The following is a 21,470-nucleotide window of genomic DNA, read 5'->3' as shown; positions in this document are numbered from 1 at the left end:
CACCGGTGAAATGAAATCTCCTCCTCCTCGGTAAGTCTCTGCTCCTCGACACGCAGCACCGCGGCCACGCCGTGTTTTACCGCCGCTTTGTGAGCCCCGTCCGCCGCTCCGCTACAGCGGCCAGCGGTGTTCTCGTCACCGAAGATGGTGCGTCCGCTGCAGGGACGATCTCTCTGTTGTGTCTGCTGTCTATTGCACGCCTTTCAGGTGGGAGGTCCCTGTTCTGCAAATGTTCCATGACGTGCAGATGGGGGGTTTGCAAGGGGTTCTCACGTCCCTGCATCCCACCCCCCACCCCCCCGTCAGCAGGCTTTCCCCAGCTTAGGCCCTGCACATGACAGCTGATCCACAATAAACAACAACAGAGAGACGTGAGGATGCACATATTCAGAGAAGTCGAAGAAAGGCACCACGGATTTAATATATAGTGAACTGAATCGACATATATATTTCGAATAGCTCGGTAGCTCATTTGATCGATCCCCGATTATCTCATAACCTCGGGCTTGGCAACTAGCAAATGATCAAATGATGGGGGGTATGTTTTGCTTCAAGTTATCTGATTAATTGCTGATTATTTTAAATAGCGATTGGATTCCCCCCAATTACTCAAAGCACAATATGTACAAATTCGAATAATAACATCAAAATCCACCCTCTCAGGAACTGTCTGTGATGTATGTGTATTTTCTGTGCTGCCTCTTTATGAATGACTCCATGAAAATGTGCCCTGACTCCTGTATCCTTAGTAAAAATAACCTGTAACACTGCATGATCACATCTTAAATCACCGTGTGGCAGAAAAACTTCTCCGCTCATTTCTCCGGTCTCGGCGCTGTAATCTTTGCTGGTAATTACATATGTAGACAGGAAGTGGGGAAACTGCTACAGACGTGGGCCCGGTTGCCATGGAAACACACAATCATGTCAGATTATTTTCAGGTACTGCTGCGATAATGGCACATAAGCGCGCCTGGTGAAGGCAGATGAAAGGCTGGCTCTGATTGATGATGGGGGGGGGGTAAAGGTGGGGTGAAATCAGGTGGATTTTTGTGAATGATGCATCCGGTGTGAGGTGAAGGCATCCTGCGTGGAGGGAATTGGTGTTTGTATCAGCTCTTTTGTCCGTCCCCGCAGTGCGCGGCCACCGCAACCAACAGGGAATACATTCCTTCCATTCATGAACATCCCCACTGCCTGCGGGTGCCTCGTCCTCTCTGTCATCTGTTCTTACCCTAATATCGTTAGAGGCCTCCTGGCAGTCAGGTGCATGCGTGGCATTCAATCGCATGTACATTTGTGGCAGATTTAAGCCTGTATGGAGAGCGGTGGGGCGGCTTTAGATAGTGGAAATGCCATGCAGCGTGGAACATCCTGGGGGACAGACCATTATATTTATAGAGCCGGCCGACTTGACCTTCACTGCACATTGAGTATCAGCCATTTTAGCGTGGCTCCTCTACTGAATACAACATAATGGATCTCAGCTGCAGTGCAGTTAGTTAGCCTCAGCTTCATCTTTGGCTTGTTAGAGGTGATATCTAATAATAGCTTTGTGCAGTTCCACACTGAGGAGAGGCTCTGTTTGCAACTCTGCCTCTGCATTCACTGCGTTTTGGCCCAATGGGAGGCGAAGTTCTGCTGCTATGAACTGAAAATTTGTTCCCGGGAAAGGAAGGTCAGCTTACGTAGTCAGGGGATACAAATTAAGTCAGGTTTTAGCATTATTACGATGTGCTGTTAGCAGTATGCTATAAGCCGGGCAGGTCTTAGCCATAATCAAGGACTCCTATTCATAGAGGCGTCCAGTTGTTGTCACCCGTTGGCCCACACGAGTGGGCCCGAGTGAGGGTGAAGTATTTTTAGTTCTGTAAATTATATTGTGCTGAAAGGCCAACATTTGACACAAATGACTTGGGTGGGGTCCTCTTATTGAGGGAAAAGACTCACTTTGTTTCACATGCAGGCAGAAATCACTTCACATTCTAGCAGTAAACAACATTTAACAGTGAAGCGACTTCGGCCGCAACCATTCAGATCATTTTAACCTCCTAGATTAGCAACACGGCGGCTAACGGTGTCCAGTGCTCTGCTCGCAAATCCTCATTCGTGGCACTCACGCAGATGCCACTTGAAACCAGTCATCTGACCCAGGCACCCCCCATGCCCTGGCGCACTTCAATGACATCCCCCCCCCCTCCAGGTTAGACAACGAGTGCTGCCGCACCACAAAAACCTGTTGAAGAGAGGAGCAGGCTGAAGAGCTGAAAGTGTGAACCTGGCCTTGAAATTCACCCACACATTTGTGAATTCAAATGAGCTCTCACCTGGAGACTGACCTGGGACTGGGGAGTGTGACCCCCCCCCCTTCACAGCAGTGTCGGTTACAAAGCGGGGCCCCTTTGGGTTTGAGCTACTCCGATCGAACTGGGATCAGGGGGGATTTCACGCTCAGGTGATTGACCCACTGAGCTCATTATCACTGCTCATCTCACACCTGAGTAGTTTTTGTAGGGTTTTGCCAGACTGTTGTGCCGGTGGGGGGACCATCAGAACCATGGGGGGGGGGGGGGGGGGGTGCTGTGCATATGGACATCTTAATTTATGGGTTAAAAGATTATGATCATGGATTATATCATATAATCTATATAATGGAATGGCAACCTAACTTAATTTGAAGGTACCACATGATTGCACGCAATTATCTATAAAAAAAAAGACACATTCATTTTGGATTTTAAATGGGATTTTTTTAATGCAACTTAAAACGGAGCTTTTAAGGTTTGAAAAAATAATTTGAATATCTTTGTGAAGCTGTTGTCTCGTGTCAGACCGATCTGATATCACTGATTCACAGGATGGAGTTTGTGCAGCTGCACATAATCTGCAGCATTGTCCTAGTTTCTTCTTTCTCTTTTTTCGCTCCCCTGTTAATGACAGCCTTCATCACGACTCTTTCCATTCACAAAGCAGAATCCTGTCGCGATCGTGACGGGAAGAACTGCCAGTGAGCGGGCTGTGGGTGTTGAAGCATTCAGAGAGCATGTCTCATTTCTGCAGCGCCCTCGCAGCCAGCCAAACACCACATTTTCATTGAGTTCCCCTCTGTGCGTAAACCCAACAGGATCCTGCCGTAGGAAATGTACATTCAGAGCTGTCGCAACCTGTCATTATCCTTGCAAAGTGCTCGCCAGTTTTGCATGTTTATCTCTGCTCACATGCTCTGTCTGACTGGCTCAGAACGCCTTAGCTCAAGATGGTGTGCACCTGGATGTTATTATATCCAGATCACAATGTTTCAGGTTGACATGAATGATTAATGCTACTTCTGATATGGGGAGAGGCGATTTTAGCTCCTTGCATCATGATATCTGACTCCCCTCTCGGTGTCTTCTAGTGTGAGGCAGCTGCTGCTGAGAGAGGCAGAGTGGGGGGAAAGGAAAAGCGTCCTTTAACGTGGGCTGTTGTGTAATCCCTCCCAGGGCCCCTTTGCTATTTTTGTGCCTGTGTCCGCACGTCACGGTTGGGTATTTTCTCTGGTGACTAGCTCGCATCAATAGATCTTCTAATGTACACCCAGCCAGCCAGCAGCTTCATGACTGATGGGACTTTATCTCGCTAATTTATTTGAGTATTGTCGCGCAGACATGAGGAGAACGGGGATTTGGACTATGCAGCATGAGGAGCGGCACATGTGACCGTGGATATGGGACATGGGACTATTCAAATGTCAGGTTTGTATGAGGATTTGATGTCTGAATGTCAGCTGCTGTCAGAGCCGAGGCTCTCTCCCCATCAGTTTGAGCGCTCTCTGTCATTCTGAGCTCGCTGAGGGTTCGCTAGATTTTGCGTGCTCTGTCAGAGGGTTCGATCGTCTCGGGTGATGGAAACCGGTCGTTTGCTGGTGATATTTATGGATTTGTTGTCATGACCGTTCCCTTTAATGGGCAAATTAGCCTCTGATGTAATGCAGCAGCATAACGATGCTCTCTATAGCCAGCATTTGTTTGCTCATTGTTCTCTCTCTTGAAAGCAGAAGGGATGTGCCTCACACATGCTGTCGCTGTAATAAATCTTCAGAATTTCTCCATCCATGTGCTCATACTGTAACTCAGTCAGCCCACATCATCTTGAAACACACCTACTGCCACCCACCTGCCTCCTGTTGTTTGCACGTCATTGCTGCTGTGTCATATTATTTTTGTAAAGGCTAATGATTGTTGCCGGGAGAAGAGACAGTTGCGGTGAAATATCTGCCGGCTGGGGCTCGGTACAAAAATAAAGTGCGTTGAGAGACTTGTCTGTGAGGCTTGGAATGTGTGGGCTCTGGTCCCTGTTGATCGTGCCGAGTTCAAAGGTATGCCTCGTTTCTGAGGGTCTTATCTTGCTGTCACTCTGCACCCATATTCTGTAGCTCAACAACGATGGAAACTAAGCAATGAGGTCAAATCGACCTTGAAGTAGTGCTTTCCGCCAGGCCTGAGAATGTTGTTCCCCTTTGCCAGCCTGTCATTTTGTTTACTTCTCCAAGCCTGCATTGAAACGACAGATCTTTCCGATCTGAAGCCGCCTTTGCCATCCTTTAAACACCCTCGGTATTCTTTTTGGAGAAGAGCCCTCGGACCTGTCGGCAGGCAGAGCTGCTCAAGCGCTTACAGTCAAAACAGGCAGCAAAGAAACAAAATGCAAATGGGAGATTATCATCCCGAGAGCTGCATTTCATCTCAGGAGTCACCTTGGCTTCGAATTCTTTGGTTTGTGCCTGAGGAGTGTGCAGCGTGCTAACAAAGAAAGACAGCGAGTGCGGGGAGAGGGAGGAAGAGGGAGCTGGAGATGTCCTAATTAAGGGGAACTCAGAGGGTTTGGACCAGATAATCTTACATAACCTCGTTAGGGAGGACACGGCGTTTGATACTGAGAAGATAGAAATGACGTGTCCTCAGAGACCCATCCCCATGGTGGAAGACCAAAGTGTAGTGGCGAAAGCAGTTCACTCCAACCACGGGGGTGATGATGATGATGATGATGGGGAGGATGATGATGATGATGTCTGTTTACATACAGGACAGCCCTGGTGATGAAGCTCAGCACAGAGACACGGTGAGGTTAAATCCTGCAGGAGGCGGGAGACTTGGAGATGTTATGATCCTGTCAGGGGATTAAAGAGTTCTGCAGATTATTTTGGAGCTGTTTGCTATCGTGTCACAGCAGAAGGGGCGCAGATAGACCCGTCATACTTCATCCTCACCCATCTTGATTTGACGCCTGGCTGTGCTGGCACGCATCAACACACAACGCGAACATGATGCTCCTTTTAACAACTGGCACTACTGTTGAAGCGCTTTATCGCACATATGAAAGTGGATATTTTGACGACTGCAGCTAGGCTAAGTGTTGACAGATGTTGGGAAGGTCATGATTATGACAAAACTTTTGGAAATTTTTTGCAAAGCTTGTTTAAAAACAGGATAATGCTGTTCTTAATCTCCTCCTCACCCGCACTCACAACACGCACACTATGGTGAAAGCATCTTATACCTGTTCATCTCTCTGCTCGTGCAAAGGGGTTTACCAGAGCTTGCCAGAATTCACATGAGGTTTATTTTTTGCTTTTCATAAAGAGAGATTTCCATCAAGCTCTAAATTTGATCCTGCTTGGACATTTGGGAAAGACTCTTGGGAAGGGAATTATCTTGGAGTTAAGAACAATCCTAATGGTCAAATTCTTAACTTCTATTTCTCATCAATTTGGAGTCATCTAATTGCCAATTCTGTCTGCTTTCTTTCAGATGACCCTTTCCTGCATTCACTTCACATGCATGTTGATATCACCACAGTTACATCACAGTCTCCTTAAAGATTGATCCCAAACGGAAAGTGACGGTAGATCCATGGAATCACTTGAAATTACTGAGGCTCAGGACAGAAATGTTCCTCAGAAAAAGTTCACCTCAGAGGCAGCTCAAAGCAAAAGGAATCCATCTTTTGAATTGGAAGGAAAAGGGTGGCAACCACTTCAAGAGGGTCAAGCCATTGATACATGTGGCTACAAAGAAATGTCTGACTCAGGGAAATCACTGCAATTAGTAGATCAGCACTCCCAAATTCAGCCCACAAGCCATCGAGAGTATGAGTATGAGGCAAATCCACCGCAGTCGACAAAAACCTTTCCCACCGGCAGAGTAAAGGCAGCAGTCCACCTCGCTGCTGCTCCTTCTCTGGTACCTTCCTCTCACATGAAGTCCACCGGTTCGCCTGATGTCCAACAACAGGGTCCCCTTTCAGGGATGGATCTGCTGTCAGATGCTGTGGCTAAGGTGGAACAGAAACCACAAAAGCCCGGCAAGTATGTTTGTGACTACTGCGGGAGGGCATGTGCCAAGCCCAGCGTGCTTAAGAAACATATTCGCTCACACACTGGAGAACGTCCCTACCCTTGCGTTCCCTGTGGATTCTCCTTCAAAACCAAGAGTAATTTGTACAAACACAGAAAGTCTCACGCTCACTCAGTCAAAGCCGGTGCGGTGCCACTCTCAGAACTTGGTTCTTGCATTGTCAGTGCAGACCAGGGGTCTTTTGAAGGAGAAGGAGAGTTGTTCTCCGATGCAGAGCAAAGCACGGACACGGATGAGGACACTCTTAATGATCCGCTGCTGCTGCTGGACTCTCCAGTGGAGGGATCAGATAACACTGCTGTAAAAGTCCTGAATCTCATTGCCCAGAAAAAGGGAGCCACACCGATGTCAGCTCAGGATGGTTCGTCCCAGACCCAGGAAATCAATGCACCTCCTACCGCTGCCGAGGCTAGCCGTGCAATTCAATCTTGCACCATCAAACAGAGGCTTGCGCTTCGCCTTTCTGAAAAAAGAAGCAGCGACTCTGAACACAATCTGTCCCTACCGAGTCAGTCGAGCAAGGGCAGCACGGACTCGGGCTATTTTTCACGCTCCGAGAGTACTGAGCACCAGACCGGTCCTCCAAACACTAACGCAAAGTCCTATCAAGAAATAATGTTTGGGAAATGCTACAGACCGAGCCCTAAACAGACAGCCAATTTTGTGGCTTGTAGTGCCGAATCTAGCGAATATTACGGGAAACGGTCGGAAAAAGGGGTTTCCCGTGTTTTCACCCAAGAGAACGACACAGTGGAGTCAATCAAAATCAACACAAAGTCGTACACCCGAGAGGAGGCGACGGAACCGCTGTTAGATGCTAGCTCTGACGTGGCGACTCTAATCAGGAGCAACTCAATGCCAACATCCTCAGCTGTGTGTCTGACGATGCCTCAAGCCCTCAGAGGCAGCCACTCATTTGATGAGAGAACGAGCAGTGGGAGCATGAGGAGGCTCAGGCGACAGGCTGCTTTCGAACTCTCTGCGCACGAGGGCCACGCAGACGCCGACAGTCACGTAAAGACTAGCGAAACCGCCATATCACCCTCAGGATTAGAAATGGAAAATCATCCCTCTGTGGCATCCCGTATGAGCCATCAGAGACATGCCATGGAATTGACAACTCGGAAACGCAGGAAGGAGAAGCGGGAAGAGGAAGAGTTGCACGGCCGATATGAGCATCATGACGAGCAGTGTGAGGAAATGTTTGAGTCGGCCAAAGATTATGATGTAAAACAAGCTGTAGCTGGCATTATGGCATTAGGGAAAGGACATTTCACAAGTATGCAGATGGACAGGTGTGACATGGACATATCAGTTAGCGTTGAATTGTCCGGTCGAAGGACTTTAGGGAATGTCATTTCTGTGATCCAGCACACAAACTCCATAAACAGACCTCTATCGGAACACTCAGAACCATACAAATATCGAGGGCAGAGACAGGAATGCCAAGCTATGGATGCAGGAGAACCTTATGAGATGGAGAAGAGCGATAGTAGGCTACAGCAGTCATTTCAAATAGGGCCCAAACTGGTGCGGCAGCCCAACATTCAAGTCCCAGAAATTAGGGTCACCGTAGAGCCTGACAGTCCAGATAAAGCTCCAGAGGTGCAGGTGAAGGAGCCAGAGAAGCATGTGGAAGAGTTTCAGTGGCCTCAAAGGAGTGAAACCTTAGCACAATTCCCTCCAGAAAAGCTCCCTCCAAAGAAGAAGAGGCTACGCTTGGCTGACATCGAGCACTCCTCCGGAGAATCGAGTTTTGAGTCGGCCTGCACCAGTCTCTCCCGCAGCCCCAGCCAAGACAGCAACTTATCTTATTCCTCCACCTTCTCATTTGACAGGGAGGACAGTTTGAAGCCAGTGTCTCCAGCCAGGCAGGATGAATTTGGCAAACCCCTAGAGCTCTTAGCTGTGCCGGGGAGTGGGCACACCCTCCCTGTGCTTACCCAGCGTCAACAACATGAAATGAGACGCTCCTCCTCAGAACAGGCGCCCTGTAACTTGCGTAAGGAGTTCCCAGAGGTACGCAGCGTATCATTTGACTATGGCAGTCTTTCTCCAACATCCAAAGTTAGACCAGTGGACATCAACACTGGACACCAGGCTGTGAGGGACAAGAGGAGGGGGAACTTGGTGCGACAGGAGTCTCTGAATATGGACACCGAGGTCACAAAGGTCCCAGCACAAGCGTTTCCGCAGTATCTCGGCAGTACCTCGTCTACCTTCACGGTCGCTGTTCTGCCACAGAATTTGCCAATATTTTCCACGGCGAATACATTTCCCCAGCCGTCACATCCCAGCCTCTTAGTTCCTGTAAGAATACAGACACACGTCCCCTCCTACGGCAGTATCACTTACACTTCGGTATCACAGATTTTCGACAATCAGTATGACATCGTTACCTCAACTGTGCCCACTTCTCAGAATCAAGCCGCACGTTTGCCTGGAACTCACGATTCTCACGGTGTGCTAGCTTTCACTAGGACGCCGTCGACACACACCCTTAGCGTCGAAGCCCTCGATTTGTCATCTGCTAAGCTGAAGACGGGCATCCCTCTTTCTCTGACCTCTCGGACTATATCAACCACCAACGCCTCCAGCGGCGGCGCAAACAAGCGGATGCTGTCCCCCGCGAGCAGCCTTGACATTTTCATGGAGGTCAAGCAACAGAAACGTGTAAAAGAGGAGAGGATGTTTGGGCAGATTGTAGAGGAGCTGAGCGCTGTGGAGTTGGGAAAGTGCAATGTGAGCGAGGAGAAGGGCCGCAGGTCTGAGATGCAGGCCCAAGATGACTCCTGCAGGGGTAAATACATCACGCTCCAACAAAACGCCACAGAGCCCACAGATCGTGGATTCGATTCAGCTATGGAAAGCAGCTCATCTCCCTACTCAGTCAACGAAGTTTGCAAGGAGAAGCCAGTGCAGATGGACATGGCGGCGCAGCTGGTCCCCGGTCGTGACGTGCTGATCTCAGACGTGGAGCATTCGAAGGAATTATCTCAGTTTCCAAGTCTTCGCACGACGACAGGTGTGAGCTGGTGTTATCTCAACTACACCAAGCCGAGCTGCTCACACACCAGCGCCCCTTTTTCATCTGAATACGCCACCTGGTGTGTGAGTTCCCACAACCCCAACCCGCTTGAGATGAGCACCAGTGCTGTCCTGGCTCTGTTAAGGTCCAGACAGAGGGGAGACAAGGTTATTTACACCATGGCCACCATGTGTCAGCCTGGCACGGGGAAGCTGGTCTCATCGCTCATCCTGTGGCGACAGACCATCGAACAGGTGAGGAATGTACTGATCACTGCTGAACGATTATTATCGGGGAGAAAACAAAAATCCCATTTCATGCATCTCGCTGCAATATTTGCAGTTTACTCACATCAAATGAAAGACAACTGGGAGATCGCGTTGCTCTTGTTTGTGTAAGCAAAACCAAATTTGTAAAGCCATGTGAGGCAGGTGGGGTTGCAGGCATCGCGTTACCATCAATAACGGTGCACTTAAATGGGATGTTAACAAAACGTGTGTTCATCTGACTCAGCTGCCGAGGAAACCGGAGACAGAAGAGGTGGACGTCAGCTACGGGAAGAAGGTGAAAGACACCAGCAGCAGAGGAAAAACGAGCAAGGAGGAGTGGAAAGAAAGGGAGGCCTCCGCCAACCAGGCGGTGCCAACTCGCGTCAAGATCTTCGAGGGAGGGTCAGTGGAAAGATTAACAATCAGAACACATCTTCTGCTGCACGCCGGCGCAAAACCTGCATCTGCGCCCCACGTTTGGTTGTATATTCTGTATATAGAACACTCTGTAATGCTTTCAGGTATAAGTCCAACGAAGATTACGTGTACGTCAGAGGTCGAGGCCGGGGGAAATACATTTGTGAAGAGTGCGGCATCCGCTGTAAGAAGCCCAGCATGCTGAAAAAACACATCAGGACCCACACGGACGTGAGGCCGTACATATGCAGGGTCTGCAACTTTGCTTTCAAGACTAAAGGTGAGGTGGCGATACAACAAAGGAAAACTCCAAACATAGCCAGCCCTTCAAAATAAAACAGGAAGTGACACCGAATTATAGCAACGTCGCCCGGTGATGATCACATCTGTCCAGCGATACATTTGTTTTCCTTTTTATTTATTTTATTCAGTTTTGTTCCTGTGTGAATTTTTGCAGGAAACCACATTTAATACACCGACCACAGTGCAGAACGAAAGGATTTAATTTAGAGTCTGCTGCTGTGTTTAAGTGTTTTCATGTGTTTTAATGTTTGAAAGGTGACAATACTGACTTGGTTTAATACTTTTAGGAAACCTGACTAAACATATGAAGTCGAAGGCACACATGAAGAAATGTCTCGAATTGGGAGTGTCGATGACGATGGATGAGACCGATATTCAGGAACCCGGTAGGATCCCGATGGTGTCTCATGCTGGCAAATAACAGGATTAAATCTAATTTGAATGTCTTTTACAGTGGATGACGTCCAACAAGAGTCCAAGACGGAGGTGGTGGCCACAACCAAACACCAGTTCTCCGATGCGGAGGACTCTGACGGCATGGATGAAGAGGTTGATGAAGTCGATGAAGATGACGACGAGGACGATGACTACGATGGCGACTCCACTCCAAAACTGCGCTCCAGAAGCACCAGTCCTCAGTCGTGCGGAGGTGTGTCTCTGTCCATCACAGCCACCGCCTCGGTCCACAGCTGCTCCGTGGGCCCCCTGCCCAGCGCCGAACTCCGCCAACCGTCGTCTGGCAGGCAGACGGGATTGGACCAACAAACTGTTCTCGCTGCAGAGCAGCGGGAGAAGTCCATGGATGAAGACTCTCTGACCATGCTCTCTCCAGACCAGACCAACTTCCTGTTTGACCCTTACTCTTCCTACCTTCTTTCTCCTGGCTGGGAGTCACCCATCAGGGAGCCTTCCCCCTCACGCCTGCGCTACCCGTCCCCAAGGAGAGAACTCTCCCCGCGAGGTCGCGCTTCTCCCAGATGGGACTCCTCCCCAATTAGAGCGGGGTCACCCAGCTTCACGACGATTCAGCACCTCTCCCCAGGCTCCATGGAGCGTCCCATGTCTCCTGGAATGGACCTGGCCGGGAAGAGAGAAGCCTCAATGAGAGGCCGGCAGAGAGTCGTGCTGAGGGCGGTTTCACCACGCAGGGGGTCACATCAACACAAAGGCAGCGGCGATAAAATCAGACACCAGGCAAAGATGGAGATGGCTCAACAGCAAACCGCCTTTGAAGTGGAAATGGTCAGTATCATGGCGTGCATTATACACACTAGCAGGAGAGCTTTTGCTGCCTTAAAACAGTAAATTCCAGCGTGGAGATGCTTTAGCAGCATCCCACATGTGTTCTTGTCTTCAGATGGAACTCAACCAGTATTTCAAATGGTACAGCTTAAATTAGCATTTAATGGTTTCCCAAAATTTACACCTGACAATTGAGGGTTTTTTCTACATCAGAAGTTTGGTATGGGAGAGGAATTTCACTTTGAAACGCATGGCGCTTCTTCAGTTCCTGGGTCTAAATTCTGGCCACCGTTTGCAGCACTGACTCTGCCAACATGTTGTTTCAGGATCAAAGGAGCAACTTGGCTTCTGCTCCGCCTGCTGCTGCCAGTTCCCATCAGCAGAACATCCTCAGCCACCTCCCTCTGCACTCCCAGCAGCAGGCCAGCAGCCTGCTCCCCCTCGTTCCCGTCGGAGGCCTCCAGATGTTGCACTCCCCGCCTTCCTCCGGCACCGATGCCGCCCCCTCCGCGGCGCCTAGCCCCGAGAGCAGCGAGGGCCAGCGCTGCAGCAGCAGGGAGGGATCTGTCCAGGGAGAGGATGTCAGAAACCAGAACCTCGACGTTAAGGACAGCGTTCAAGAGGAGAACGTCCAAACCTGCCTGAAAGCCATCGCCTCACTGAAAATTACTGCAGAGGACCCTCACTGAAAGCCCCTTGTTTTTCAGTCCGTTCGCCCCCTGATACACATGCAACTTTATTTGCAGCCCTTTAGGCACATAACCTCACCGTTATCCCGTCAGAGGCAATATAATAACACTTTGGTCTTGCACGTGCTGCAGGCAGCTTCTACGTCCGAGCAACGAGGATGAGGTGCTTCTGATGGAGCTGATTGGACGAGCAGCAGGATATTCGGTAGGAAGGAGAACCGTGATTGGGTGCAGGTGCAATATGGGAAAATGTTAAGCTGATATGCCTTTGTTTGACAGTAGTTTGCATACAATTGCACATAAATTCTATTTATGGATTCTGTACAGATGTCCTTAATATATACTCCTTCTTAGATGCATACAAACAGTGTATTTTATGGTCCGTGTACTTTGAAAATAGACTGTTGTTTCATGTAATCATATCAAGGTGTGACGCAGTAGTGCAGTAAATAAAGACTATTTATAAAAGGGAGAATTATGTATAATATCGAACAGTCTGACCAAATTTTATCAGATTTTAAGTAGACGCTTGTGCCGTTTGGTGCTTCTAATCGAGCAGCATCAGTCTGTGCCTTTTTATTTTGCTTCTCGTCATCACCAGGAGGGTTTTTTTTTCTGTTTTTTGCTGTCAAATGAGGGGAAACAAAAAGAAAATGCAGAGGTACACTTTACTCAGACGTCTCAGCGCTGTGGCTCGGGAGAGCTTTGTTTTCTTTCTTTATTGTTCCGTCAGATGAGACGGACGCAGCTTATGTGAAACAATCTCTACATTTTATTTCTTAATGTTGTGGTTTTTCTCTTGGTAAAGATGCATGGGATTTGCTATTGCACAAACATAGAGGAAGTCAATATGTAATTATCAATACTGTAAGATGTATTTATATATTAGAACGTGAGCACTTATTGATACTGGTAAATATTTGACTACTATTTATATGGTATATCTGTACTTATGCAGCAGTGATGCAGTTATGCAGTGAACCACGCTGGCATTGCTTCTGATCTCCTGTCTTTGCTATAAACAGCTTTTATTATTATTTTTTTCTCTTCGCTCTCTTTCTCTCTGGCTCTCTCTTATCCAGATGACCATAAGAGTTTTCTGAGTTTTTATGATGCACTTTCATCCTTTGATCTTTGACGTTCAGACGACTTAGTCGGTGAATATTGGGGGAGTAAAACGTGTCGTGCTCTCTTGTGGTTTTTTGAAACATTCCACTTGTTTTTGTTTTCACATTTCTCATGTCGTCGAACACGTTGCACACAAATTCAAGGGGCTATCATGATCAGTCAGTAGTGTGTTTTCATGCAGTTCAAGTGTATCTATATGAATTGATATCAGTTATTGTAATACTAAAGTTATGATGTTGACAGCGTGAGTTGGGTGACTATTACTACTCAAAATGTAATTAATCATTTACCAAATGCATTACGTCTCTGTATATATACGTGTATTTTTATTATTTAAACTATTTTTGCAGTGTTGAATTCTGAAAACTTTTTATGCAGAGAGTTTGTATCTCTTTAAGAGGTAAAATGTCTGCAGTTGATGTAATGGAGGTTTATTGAGGGCGAAAATAGCACAGTGTTGATGGCTAACACCGTGTGTCTCATCCTTAGGAAAAAATAATAATTATAATAATAAGGACAAAAGTGTATTTGCATCTTCAAGTTGCCAGTTTGAGGACGGATTTCAGTGTCAGAAAACACTTTGTTCACTCATGTTTACATAAAATCTTTTAAAGGTGCACTGCTTTAATTTCTGTGTTCGTATGTAGCTTTGGTTTCACGGTTATGTGACTTTATTTGTGGTGATGAACGGTGCAGAACGCTGGAAAAATGTGAAGGGAAAGCGAAGCTTTCAGTTTGCTTTGGCATACAGTGTGTATTCAGATTGTGTTTTTTTTTTTAAATTTATTGTGTATCCACATTTACTGATCTGCATTGTGCCTCTCATGTCTGTGAAATTCCCTGTAAAACTCACAGAGGACAAATCATTTTACCTCTCAGCTAAGATTTGTATGAGGAAAAAAAGACGGAAAAAACAATCCTCAGTAGCCAATCTGTTGTTCAAAGATTTGCATCAAAACTAGTCAGGACAGAGTGCCTCTTTTATGCTATGGGGACTTTATTGTTTGGTGCTCTACTTTTTTCAGATTAAATTCAAAAATTGTTTTAAAATATACTCACCCAATGATGTGTGCTGGTGCTTATTTCACTTTTTTCTTCAGATTGAACACTTTCACAGGGTTCCAGACTACATCGTGTCTTATTTTCGTGGAAGAAAAACAATGTTCTTGATTAAAATAATAATAATTTTTGAAAACTAAGCAAAAAAAACTTCAGCGCTAGAACTCAAAGGACTCACCAGTGACACCCGCTGGTGCAAAGTGATTACTGCAGCCGCAACAAAGAAGAATTCCAAAAATAGTTTTAACCTTGTGGATAATATATTCAGCCGTTTTCTGGGAGCAACATGCGTGAAGTGAATCCTGAATGTGTTCAGAATAAATTGGGTCAGGGAATCACTCTGAATCTACAACAGTATCCCTGGGTTGAGGAGACAGTCCTGTCTAATTCTGGCCAATCACTCTGTTGCTCACACTCAACTGCGTAAGATACCATTGTTACCAACAGTTAAATGATTGTTAGCAACAATCCCCATTCAAGAATGATATCTACATGTGTTTATGCATTTAAAGTAGCAGAGGACTTAGCAGTGTTCAAATGGAGGGCTGATTCCTGGACAGTCAGAGACACCCTCTCCTTCCTCAGAATTAGTCTCTGGTTTATTTTGAGCTGGTCTTGTCACAGCTGTTGTATCTTTGCTGGCAGTCTCTCCAAAAGCCCCCTCAACACTCTTCATTGTCCCTCTCCAGCCCTTTGGTCCTGGTAAGATCCAGTTTTTGCTCGTTGTTCTGCTTTTTCAGGCATTTTTTGCTCCTTTACTGTATAAATGTTATACTACTTTAACTCCACTTACTAATTTAGTCACTGTGTGTGGGAGTTTTTGAAAATCTGTACTGCTGTAATATTAAATTAACTTCCTTGTGTCACCCAACAACACGGAAAATTCTGAGGAAACAAGCAGCACTCCTACTTATTTATTTAGCATTCATGTATGCACCACTTCTCTTTAGCTAGAGAGGATGTCAATATTTCCCACTGTTGTGTATTTATAGTTGTTTTTCAGTTTGAAGTTGGGATCTCTTACATAACGCTGACATGTTTTTAGAAAAGCAGCTTTTGACACCGGCGGCATCAATAAGAGTCCATTAGAAATAAATAAATATCTTGCCCATATTAAGAAGTTCCTAAAATAGCGTGAGGGGTCTGGAACAGGTGCCATCTCCTCTGCCTGTAAACGCTGCACGCATTTCATGCACGTAAACAGATTTGAGCCGGTGCAACAGTTTCTGCAGCATGCGAATAAGCTTCTCAGCAGTTTTACATATTTATACACGTGTATCTAACCCCCCCCCCCCCCCCACCCCCTTCACACACACACACAAGCACCCACAAACATGTGTTTTACTCAGTTTTACACCTTTGAATTGTGAAGCATGTGAAATATTCCTTCAGACAAGACATGATATTAATGTGCCATAATGTTGGTTCTAAAAGCAAAGCTGGAATTTGCAAACTCACTACAAATAAATGAAACCAGGTAGCTGGTATCCCCTGCTTTGCCTGAAGGCCCCGCGCCCTTCTCCAGAGTGATAGCTGTGGGGTCATCAGCTGGAGACCCCTATTCGCTGATGTTTGACCCCTTATCCTGGAACATCTCCAGGCAGTGGGGCTGTGACCAGTCACCCTTCCAGTCACTCCCCACAGCTAGTCTTGCTCTGCAGGTGCTAGCTCCCATATCGTGTCCTCATCCATGGCCAGAAGCTCATGTCCCTGCTCCCTCTGGCAGCTCTCTGGCGGCTTTATAGAGCGCTTTCCCCCTCAGCCCCCGGTCCCTCAACAGGCGAGTTGTTGAGCTTCCCATAAAGCTCCTTGTTCCACCCTGCACACAGGGAAGAGCCTTGTGTTCCATCCTCTCTCCCTACACTGCAAACTGGTCAGAGCCTGGTTCCTTTAATAGGGCTCCTGCATCCCTCCCTCCCATCATTTTCCTGGGTCCACTTCTGGCAGCATCTCACCTCCTCCCCTCCACCACCTCTGCAAACCTCCTGAGCACAAAAAGACATATTCTTACAGCATGAACGTCTACTCTTTGCTTTTGTGTATATATCGGTCATTAAGGTGGATTAAGAACTGAACTGATGTAAAGATTGAAGGAGGTCATATATGTGCTTGTGTTTGTGCAGCAACTCGGGATAATGGAAACCCTACAGGAGAGCAGTCCTGCACCCTCAGATCCAGAGGCGTCTCCAGTCCCGGGTCATAAAATTGACCTGACAGAGGACCTGTCCCAGCAGCTGGAGGACATCATTAGCACCTACCAGGCTGATGAGATCCCCGCAGAGCCAGAGGACGCCAAGGTCACCTCCGTCAAAGAGGCAGATACCCGCAGGGAGCAGAAACTGGAGAAGAAGATGCTCAAGAATTTAGGTTTGCTTTGTTTTCATTGTGTTTTAATGGATTTTGGACTGGACCTCTGTCCTGCGCTGATGCCTGACGTTTAACCTTCAGGGAAGGAGGCCATGCTGCTGATGCAGAGTCTGCACAAACTCAGCACTCCGGAGCAGAAACTGGAGGCCATCATCAAGAAACACGCCGAGCTGGTGAGCTGGAACGCGGATCGGATATTCTGAAGAAATCAGCAGCAACATGAAGAGAAATACAAGAGAAAATACTGTTTTTCTACAAAACAGCTGATGTTCTCTCGTGCACAATCATCAAAATGTCCCATTTTTTGCAGCTGGAGGAGCACCGGAGCGGCCAGAAGCAGCTAAAGGTTCTGCAGAAGAAGCTGCTCCAAGTGATGAAGGAGAAGGATCAGCTGCAGAGCGAGCACAGCCGGGCCGTGCTGGCCCGCAGCAAACTGGAGGGGCTGTGTCGAGAGCTGCAGAGACACAACAAGACCTTGAAGGTAGCTCTGCTGCTGCAGCCGCCCCCCCATCACAGCCGCGGAAACGGCCCCATATGTTGACTTTTTGGGGCGTCAGGTGTTGTAAACATATGTTGTGCTCGGCGGGAGGTGACATCAGCTGGCATTAAAGCTCAGCTGCTGTGACCTTTGAGAACATCACACCCCCAATTCATGTCGTGACCCCAAATGTTGTCACAAAAACGAAAAGATTTAAAGAGCTCAGTTCGCGTTCGGGCTGGAAAAATGGTGTTAACCAGAATCTTCCTCCTGAGTGACAGGAGGAGACGCTGCAGAGGTGCAGAGAGGACGACCTGAAGAGGAAAGAGATCACCACTCACTTCCAGGGGACGCTGAGCGACATCCAGGCCCAGATTGAGGAGCACAGCAACACGAACACCAAGCTGTGCCAGGAGAACGGCGCCCTGGCCGAGAAGCTGAAGGAACTTATTTCAAAATATGACCAGCGAGAGGCGGTATTGAACCCATCGCGTGCTCGACGCCAGCAAAACGGTGGGGTTTTATTTTTAATGGTCAAGGGTTTGACCCGACTGTTTTCCAGAACTTGGAGAAGGTCTTCAAACACAGAGATCTGAAAGAGAAGCTGCTGGAGACCAAAATCACGCAAGCAAACATGATTCTGAAGGAGGCTGAGGAGAAGCACAGGCTGGAGAAAGACCTGGTAGCGTGAGCTTTTCAGCAGCATGTTTGTGGTTCTAGTCCCAGGACGCTCATGTTCCTGCAACCATCTCATGATTCCACAGATGCTCAAACAGGTGTCGGAGTATAAGATGCAGGTGAAGCTCATAAAGGAGCAGGAGGCTGATATGAAGATCCAGGTACTGATATGGAGCCACGCTGGAAAGTTTCTCCTTTCCTGGAGGTGTAGCTAATGTCTTCTTCTACCGTTTCTGCTCAGCTTGACATGTACTCCCAGAAGTTTGATGAAATCCAGGGAACCGTTTCAAAGAGTAACAGTGTCTACAGCAGCTTCAAACAGGACATGGACAAAGTGAGAACGTGTTCACAGGATATTTGATGCCAGTGGGAAGACTAAAAAAAGGACTGAGAGGGAAAAAAATCCCATGAGATTAATATGCAGACTGGAGGAGCCTATTTTAAGATGGGGTTTGATGTGTTGTGCCTGTTTTTGCTTGTCGCTCAGATGGCTAAGAAAATGAGGAAGATGGAGAGAGAGTGTCACTCCTGGAAGACTCGCTTTGACGGATGCAACAAGAGTCTGATCGACATGGTGGCAGATGTAAGAGGGATGAAAGTGTCCTGGAAGATGCTGAGATTTATCAAAATGTGCTCGGAAATGTGGAGAGAAATTTACTGCTGTTGTGTGGACTTAAAGAACAAAACATGTTTATTTATATTACATAAAGGGCAACATAACAATAACCAGGTGAAGTTGATCAAAGCTGTTTTTACCTGCGTCTGTTTTTTTTATAATTTGTAGAAAGCGATAAAAGAAAAAGAGTTTGAGCTCGTCACCGTCAAGACCCAGAAGCTCGAGAATCTGTGCCGAGCTTTGCAAGAGGAGAGGAAGAGCCTTTATGAAAAGCTGCAGAAGGCCGCGCCTCAACCGGGCAGCGAGGCAGCAGAGGAGGGGGAGGAGACCCCCGAAGCTCCTCAGGACAACCCGGTCCAGAATCCTGCAGCTCCCGCTGGAGCGTCCACACCGGAGACTCCGCTGGCCAGAGAGCTGGTCAAACTGAAGGCCGAGCAGGCCCGTCTGAAGGAGATCGCCAGCTCGTTCACGGTCTCTCACGTCCTGCCTGCAGAAACAGCCCCCAGCCAATCACAGCAGCTCCTCCACGGCGCCCAGGACACAGAGCACAGCAGCACAGAGGAGATCCAGGAAGACGAGGGATTCCAGAAACAGAGAGAATTAGAAATGGAGTCTGTCGATTAACTCTACTGTGAAACCGCGCCAGCTTCAGATGAGCCAGACCAATAAAAAACAACAACAAACAAACTCTCCTGGTTTTTAACTCCATTTATACACAACTGATCAGAAATGTGAGAATATGAACGCAATTTAGTGTCAAATCTTAATTTAAAATGGAATATTTTCAGACTTGATCACTGTATAATTAACATTTTGCATCCTCTTCTTTAACCAATTTATTCCAGCTCCCACATTCATCATTCACCACCACCACCACAACAACAACAACAACAACACCCAACAAGCCAATTTGATGGCAAACACCATCCGTGGACTTTACAAGTCCGGAGTGCTCTGATGAGGACAATCGATCTCACACGAGACCGTAACTAACTCAGCTGCAGATGGCTGCTGGAGCTCCGTCTCTGTGTGAGAGCTCTCACGGCTTTAACTCGAGCTGTAAAGCTCTGCTGCAGCAGGCCGAGAAGGTGGCTAGAGCTCTGCACGCCGTGGAGTCGCTGCTGCCAAAACATTAAAGCAGGTCCGGCCTTTTTAAACCTCCCGCAGGCTCTTCAGGAGTTGATCATACAGAATCGATCTCTGCTGGGCCTGGTTGAAGCAGACCTGCACAGGTTTGGAGCAGAAGCTGTGGATGTTTTTACTCATCTTACTGCTGCAGAAACATGTGCTGCTGCATCCAGAGGAGCTCAGAGTTAAGCGGCTATTGTGAAGAGGAAAAAAGGAGGCTGAAGATATTTCATGTTGTTTTTTTTTTAACGTGCGCTATCTCCATCTCCCCATTCAGTAAATCTTCATTTCGTCCTGATCTGACCGATAGGGGGCGATAACACTAGTTTGAAGAGATCCAACTGAGTGTTCAGCTACTGGACAGACAGAACCAGTTCAAACCTGTTCCAGAAACCTTTCCCACTGGTACCAGAACAGCAGAGAGGGATTGACTCTGTTTAAATTAATGTTTGATGGAGGGAAGCTGTTGTCTTCTGTTTTCATTGCTGTTCGGTTTCTAGAGAGGTGATAAAAGTAAAAGATAAAAAGCAAAACCAAAATCTTGCTGGTGTTAGCCACATTTCTCCTGAGCAGAAGTAGTAAAATACGGTTAAAAAAAAGGCACTGAAATTTGTTCATTTAAATGTTTTTAAAATCTGCAAGAACTCTTCTTTTTTAGAGGTGTTTGGACGAACACTCAGCTGAAGTGGTGATGGTTTTGTTTGCCTGTCAGGAACACATGCTGCCCTGGCAGGAAGGCCAGAGGTCAAACTCTGCAGCACTCAGAGGGTCAGGGGCGTGGCGCCCGGACGTAGCGTCTCTGGTCAAAGTTGTGATTACCTGGATGAAAGAAATGAAAGAAAGAGCAAAAAAAAAATTAACAAAGGGAATTTTCCAAGTATTATTATTCAAATAAAGATGGCTGATGCTTCCTGGTGATGAAAAGAAAATAAATCCAGATGTAGGAGCTCACACAGCCTAAAATCAATCCTGACTGGGTGTGACGCCCACATAACCTGCTGGTAAGTCGGGTGTCTTTGTTTGCTGCTTCTCAGCTGGGAGGTGACTTTTTGCTGAGTGAACATGGGAGGGCGCTGTTTTCCCACATTCAGCTGCAGTGCATTTATCTGACAAAATGCACTGCAGCTGATAAAATGTATCAGCACAGTGAGGGTGGAAGTCTCCCAAACACCCCCACCCACACTGGACAGCACTGGCAGCTGGTAATTGTCTTCAATGGATTTATATTATATATTATATATATTATAATATTAGGGAAGCTCCACAAAGAGAATCTTCTATGTCCCAAGTAACAAAGGAAAATGTAAAAATACATGTAATAAAGAGGTTTTCTGAACAAAAAGGCTCAATTTAGTTGTGCAACAAGCAGCATCTAAGCCAGAAACCATACATCACTCAGATGCCCGTACATGTATGTAAAAAAGCACTTAAGCCATAAAAAGCTCTTTAGAGAACTCCATGTAGGAGTATATTTATTCCAAAACAGATGCTTCCAAGAGGCTGCACCAAGAGGCCTTAATGAAGGAAGATTTGGTTAAATCATCTCATTTTCTTACCTCTAAATAGACACAGATCCCTAGAAAATATAGCAGCTACAAAAATAGATGATTTATTTCCGCTTTTAAAAAAAAAAATTATATGATTACACTTTTCTTTTTTTTTTTTTTACAGTT

General features: G+C 46.9%; 2 protein-coding genes across 2 annotated transcripts; both read left to right on the top strand.

Annotated features, from left to right (window-relative positions):
- The first annotated feature begins 3,438 nt into the window (after positions 1-3,438).
- On the top strand, positions 3,439-14,525 carry LOC101078296 (transcription factor HIVEP2-like). The gene is made up of 7 exons (XM_003962351.3): positions 3,439-3,734; positions 5,790-9,677; positions 9,937-10,094; positions 10,214-10,389; positions 10,700-10,798; positions 10,867-11,654; positions 11,981-14,525. The coding sequence occupies exons 2-7, from the start codon at positions 5,892-5,894 to the stop codon at positions 12,341-12,343; spliced, it is 5,370 nt and encodes a 1,789-aa protein (XP_003962400.2). The 5' UTR covers positions 3,439-3,734; positions 5,790-5,891; the 3' UTR covers positions 12,344-14,525.
- A 575-nt stretch (positions 14,526-15,100) lies between these two features.
- Positions 15,101-19,351, top strand: txlnbb (taxilin beta b). Its single transcript, XM_011614724.2, has 10 exons — positions 15,101-15,232; positions 16,654-16,897; positions 16,979-17,070; positions 17,208-17,378; positions 17,657-17,851; positions 17,938-18,057; positions 18,140-18,214; positions 18,295-18,387; positions 18,541-18,636; positions 18,838-19,351. Exons 2-10 carry the CDS (start codon positions 16,666-16,668, stop codon positions 19,291-19,293), a joined length of 1,530 nt encoding a protein of 509 aa, XP_011613026.2. The 5' UTR covers positions 15,101-15,232; positions 16,654-16,665; the 3' UTR covers positions 19,294-19,351.
- Positions 19,352-21,470: the final 2,119 nt, after the last annotated feature.

The sequence above is a fragment of the Takifugu rubripes genome, chromosome 2 (genome assembly GCF_901000725.2).
Source record: "Takifugu rubripes chromosome 2, fTakRub1.2, whole genome shotgun sequence".
Taxonomy (NCBI): Eukaryota; Metazoa; Chordata; class Actinopteri; order Tetraodontiformes; family Tetraodontidae; genus Takifugu; species Takifugu rubripes.
This window is presented reverse-complemented; position numbering and strand designations above follow the sequence as displayed.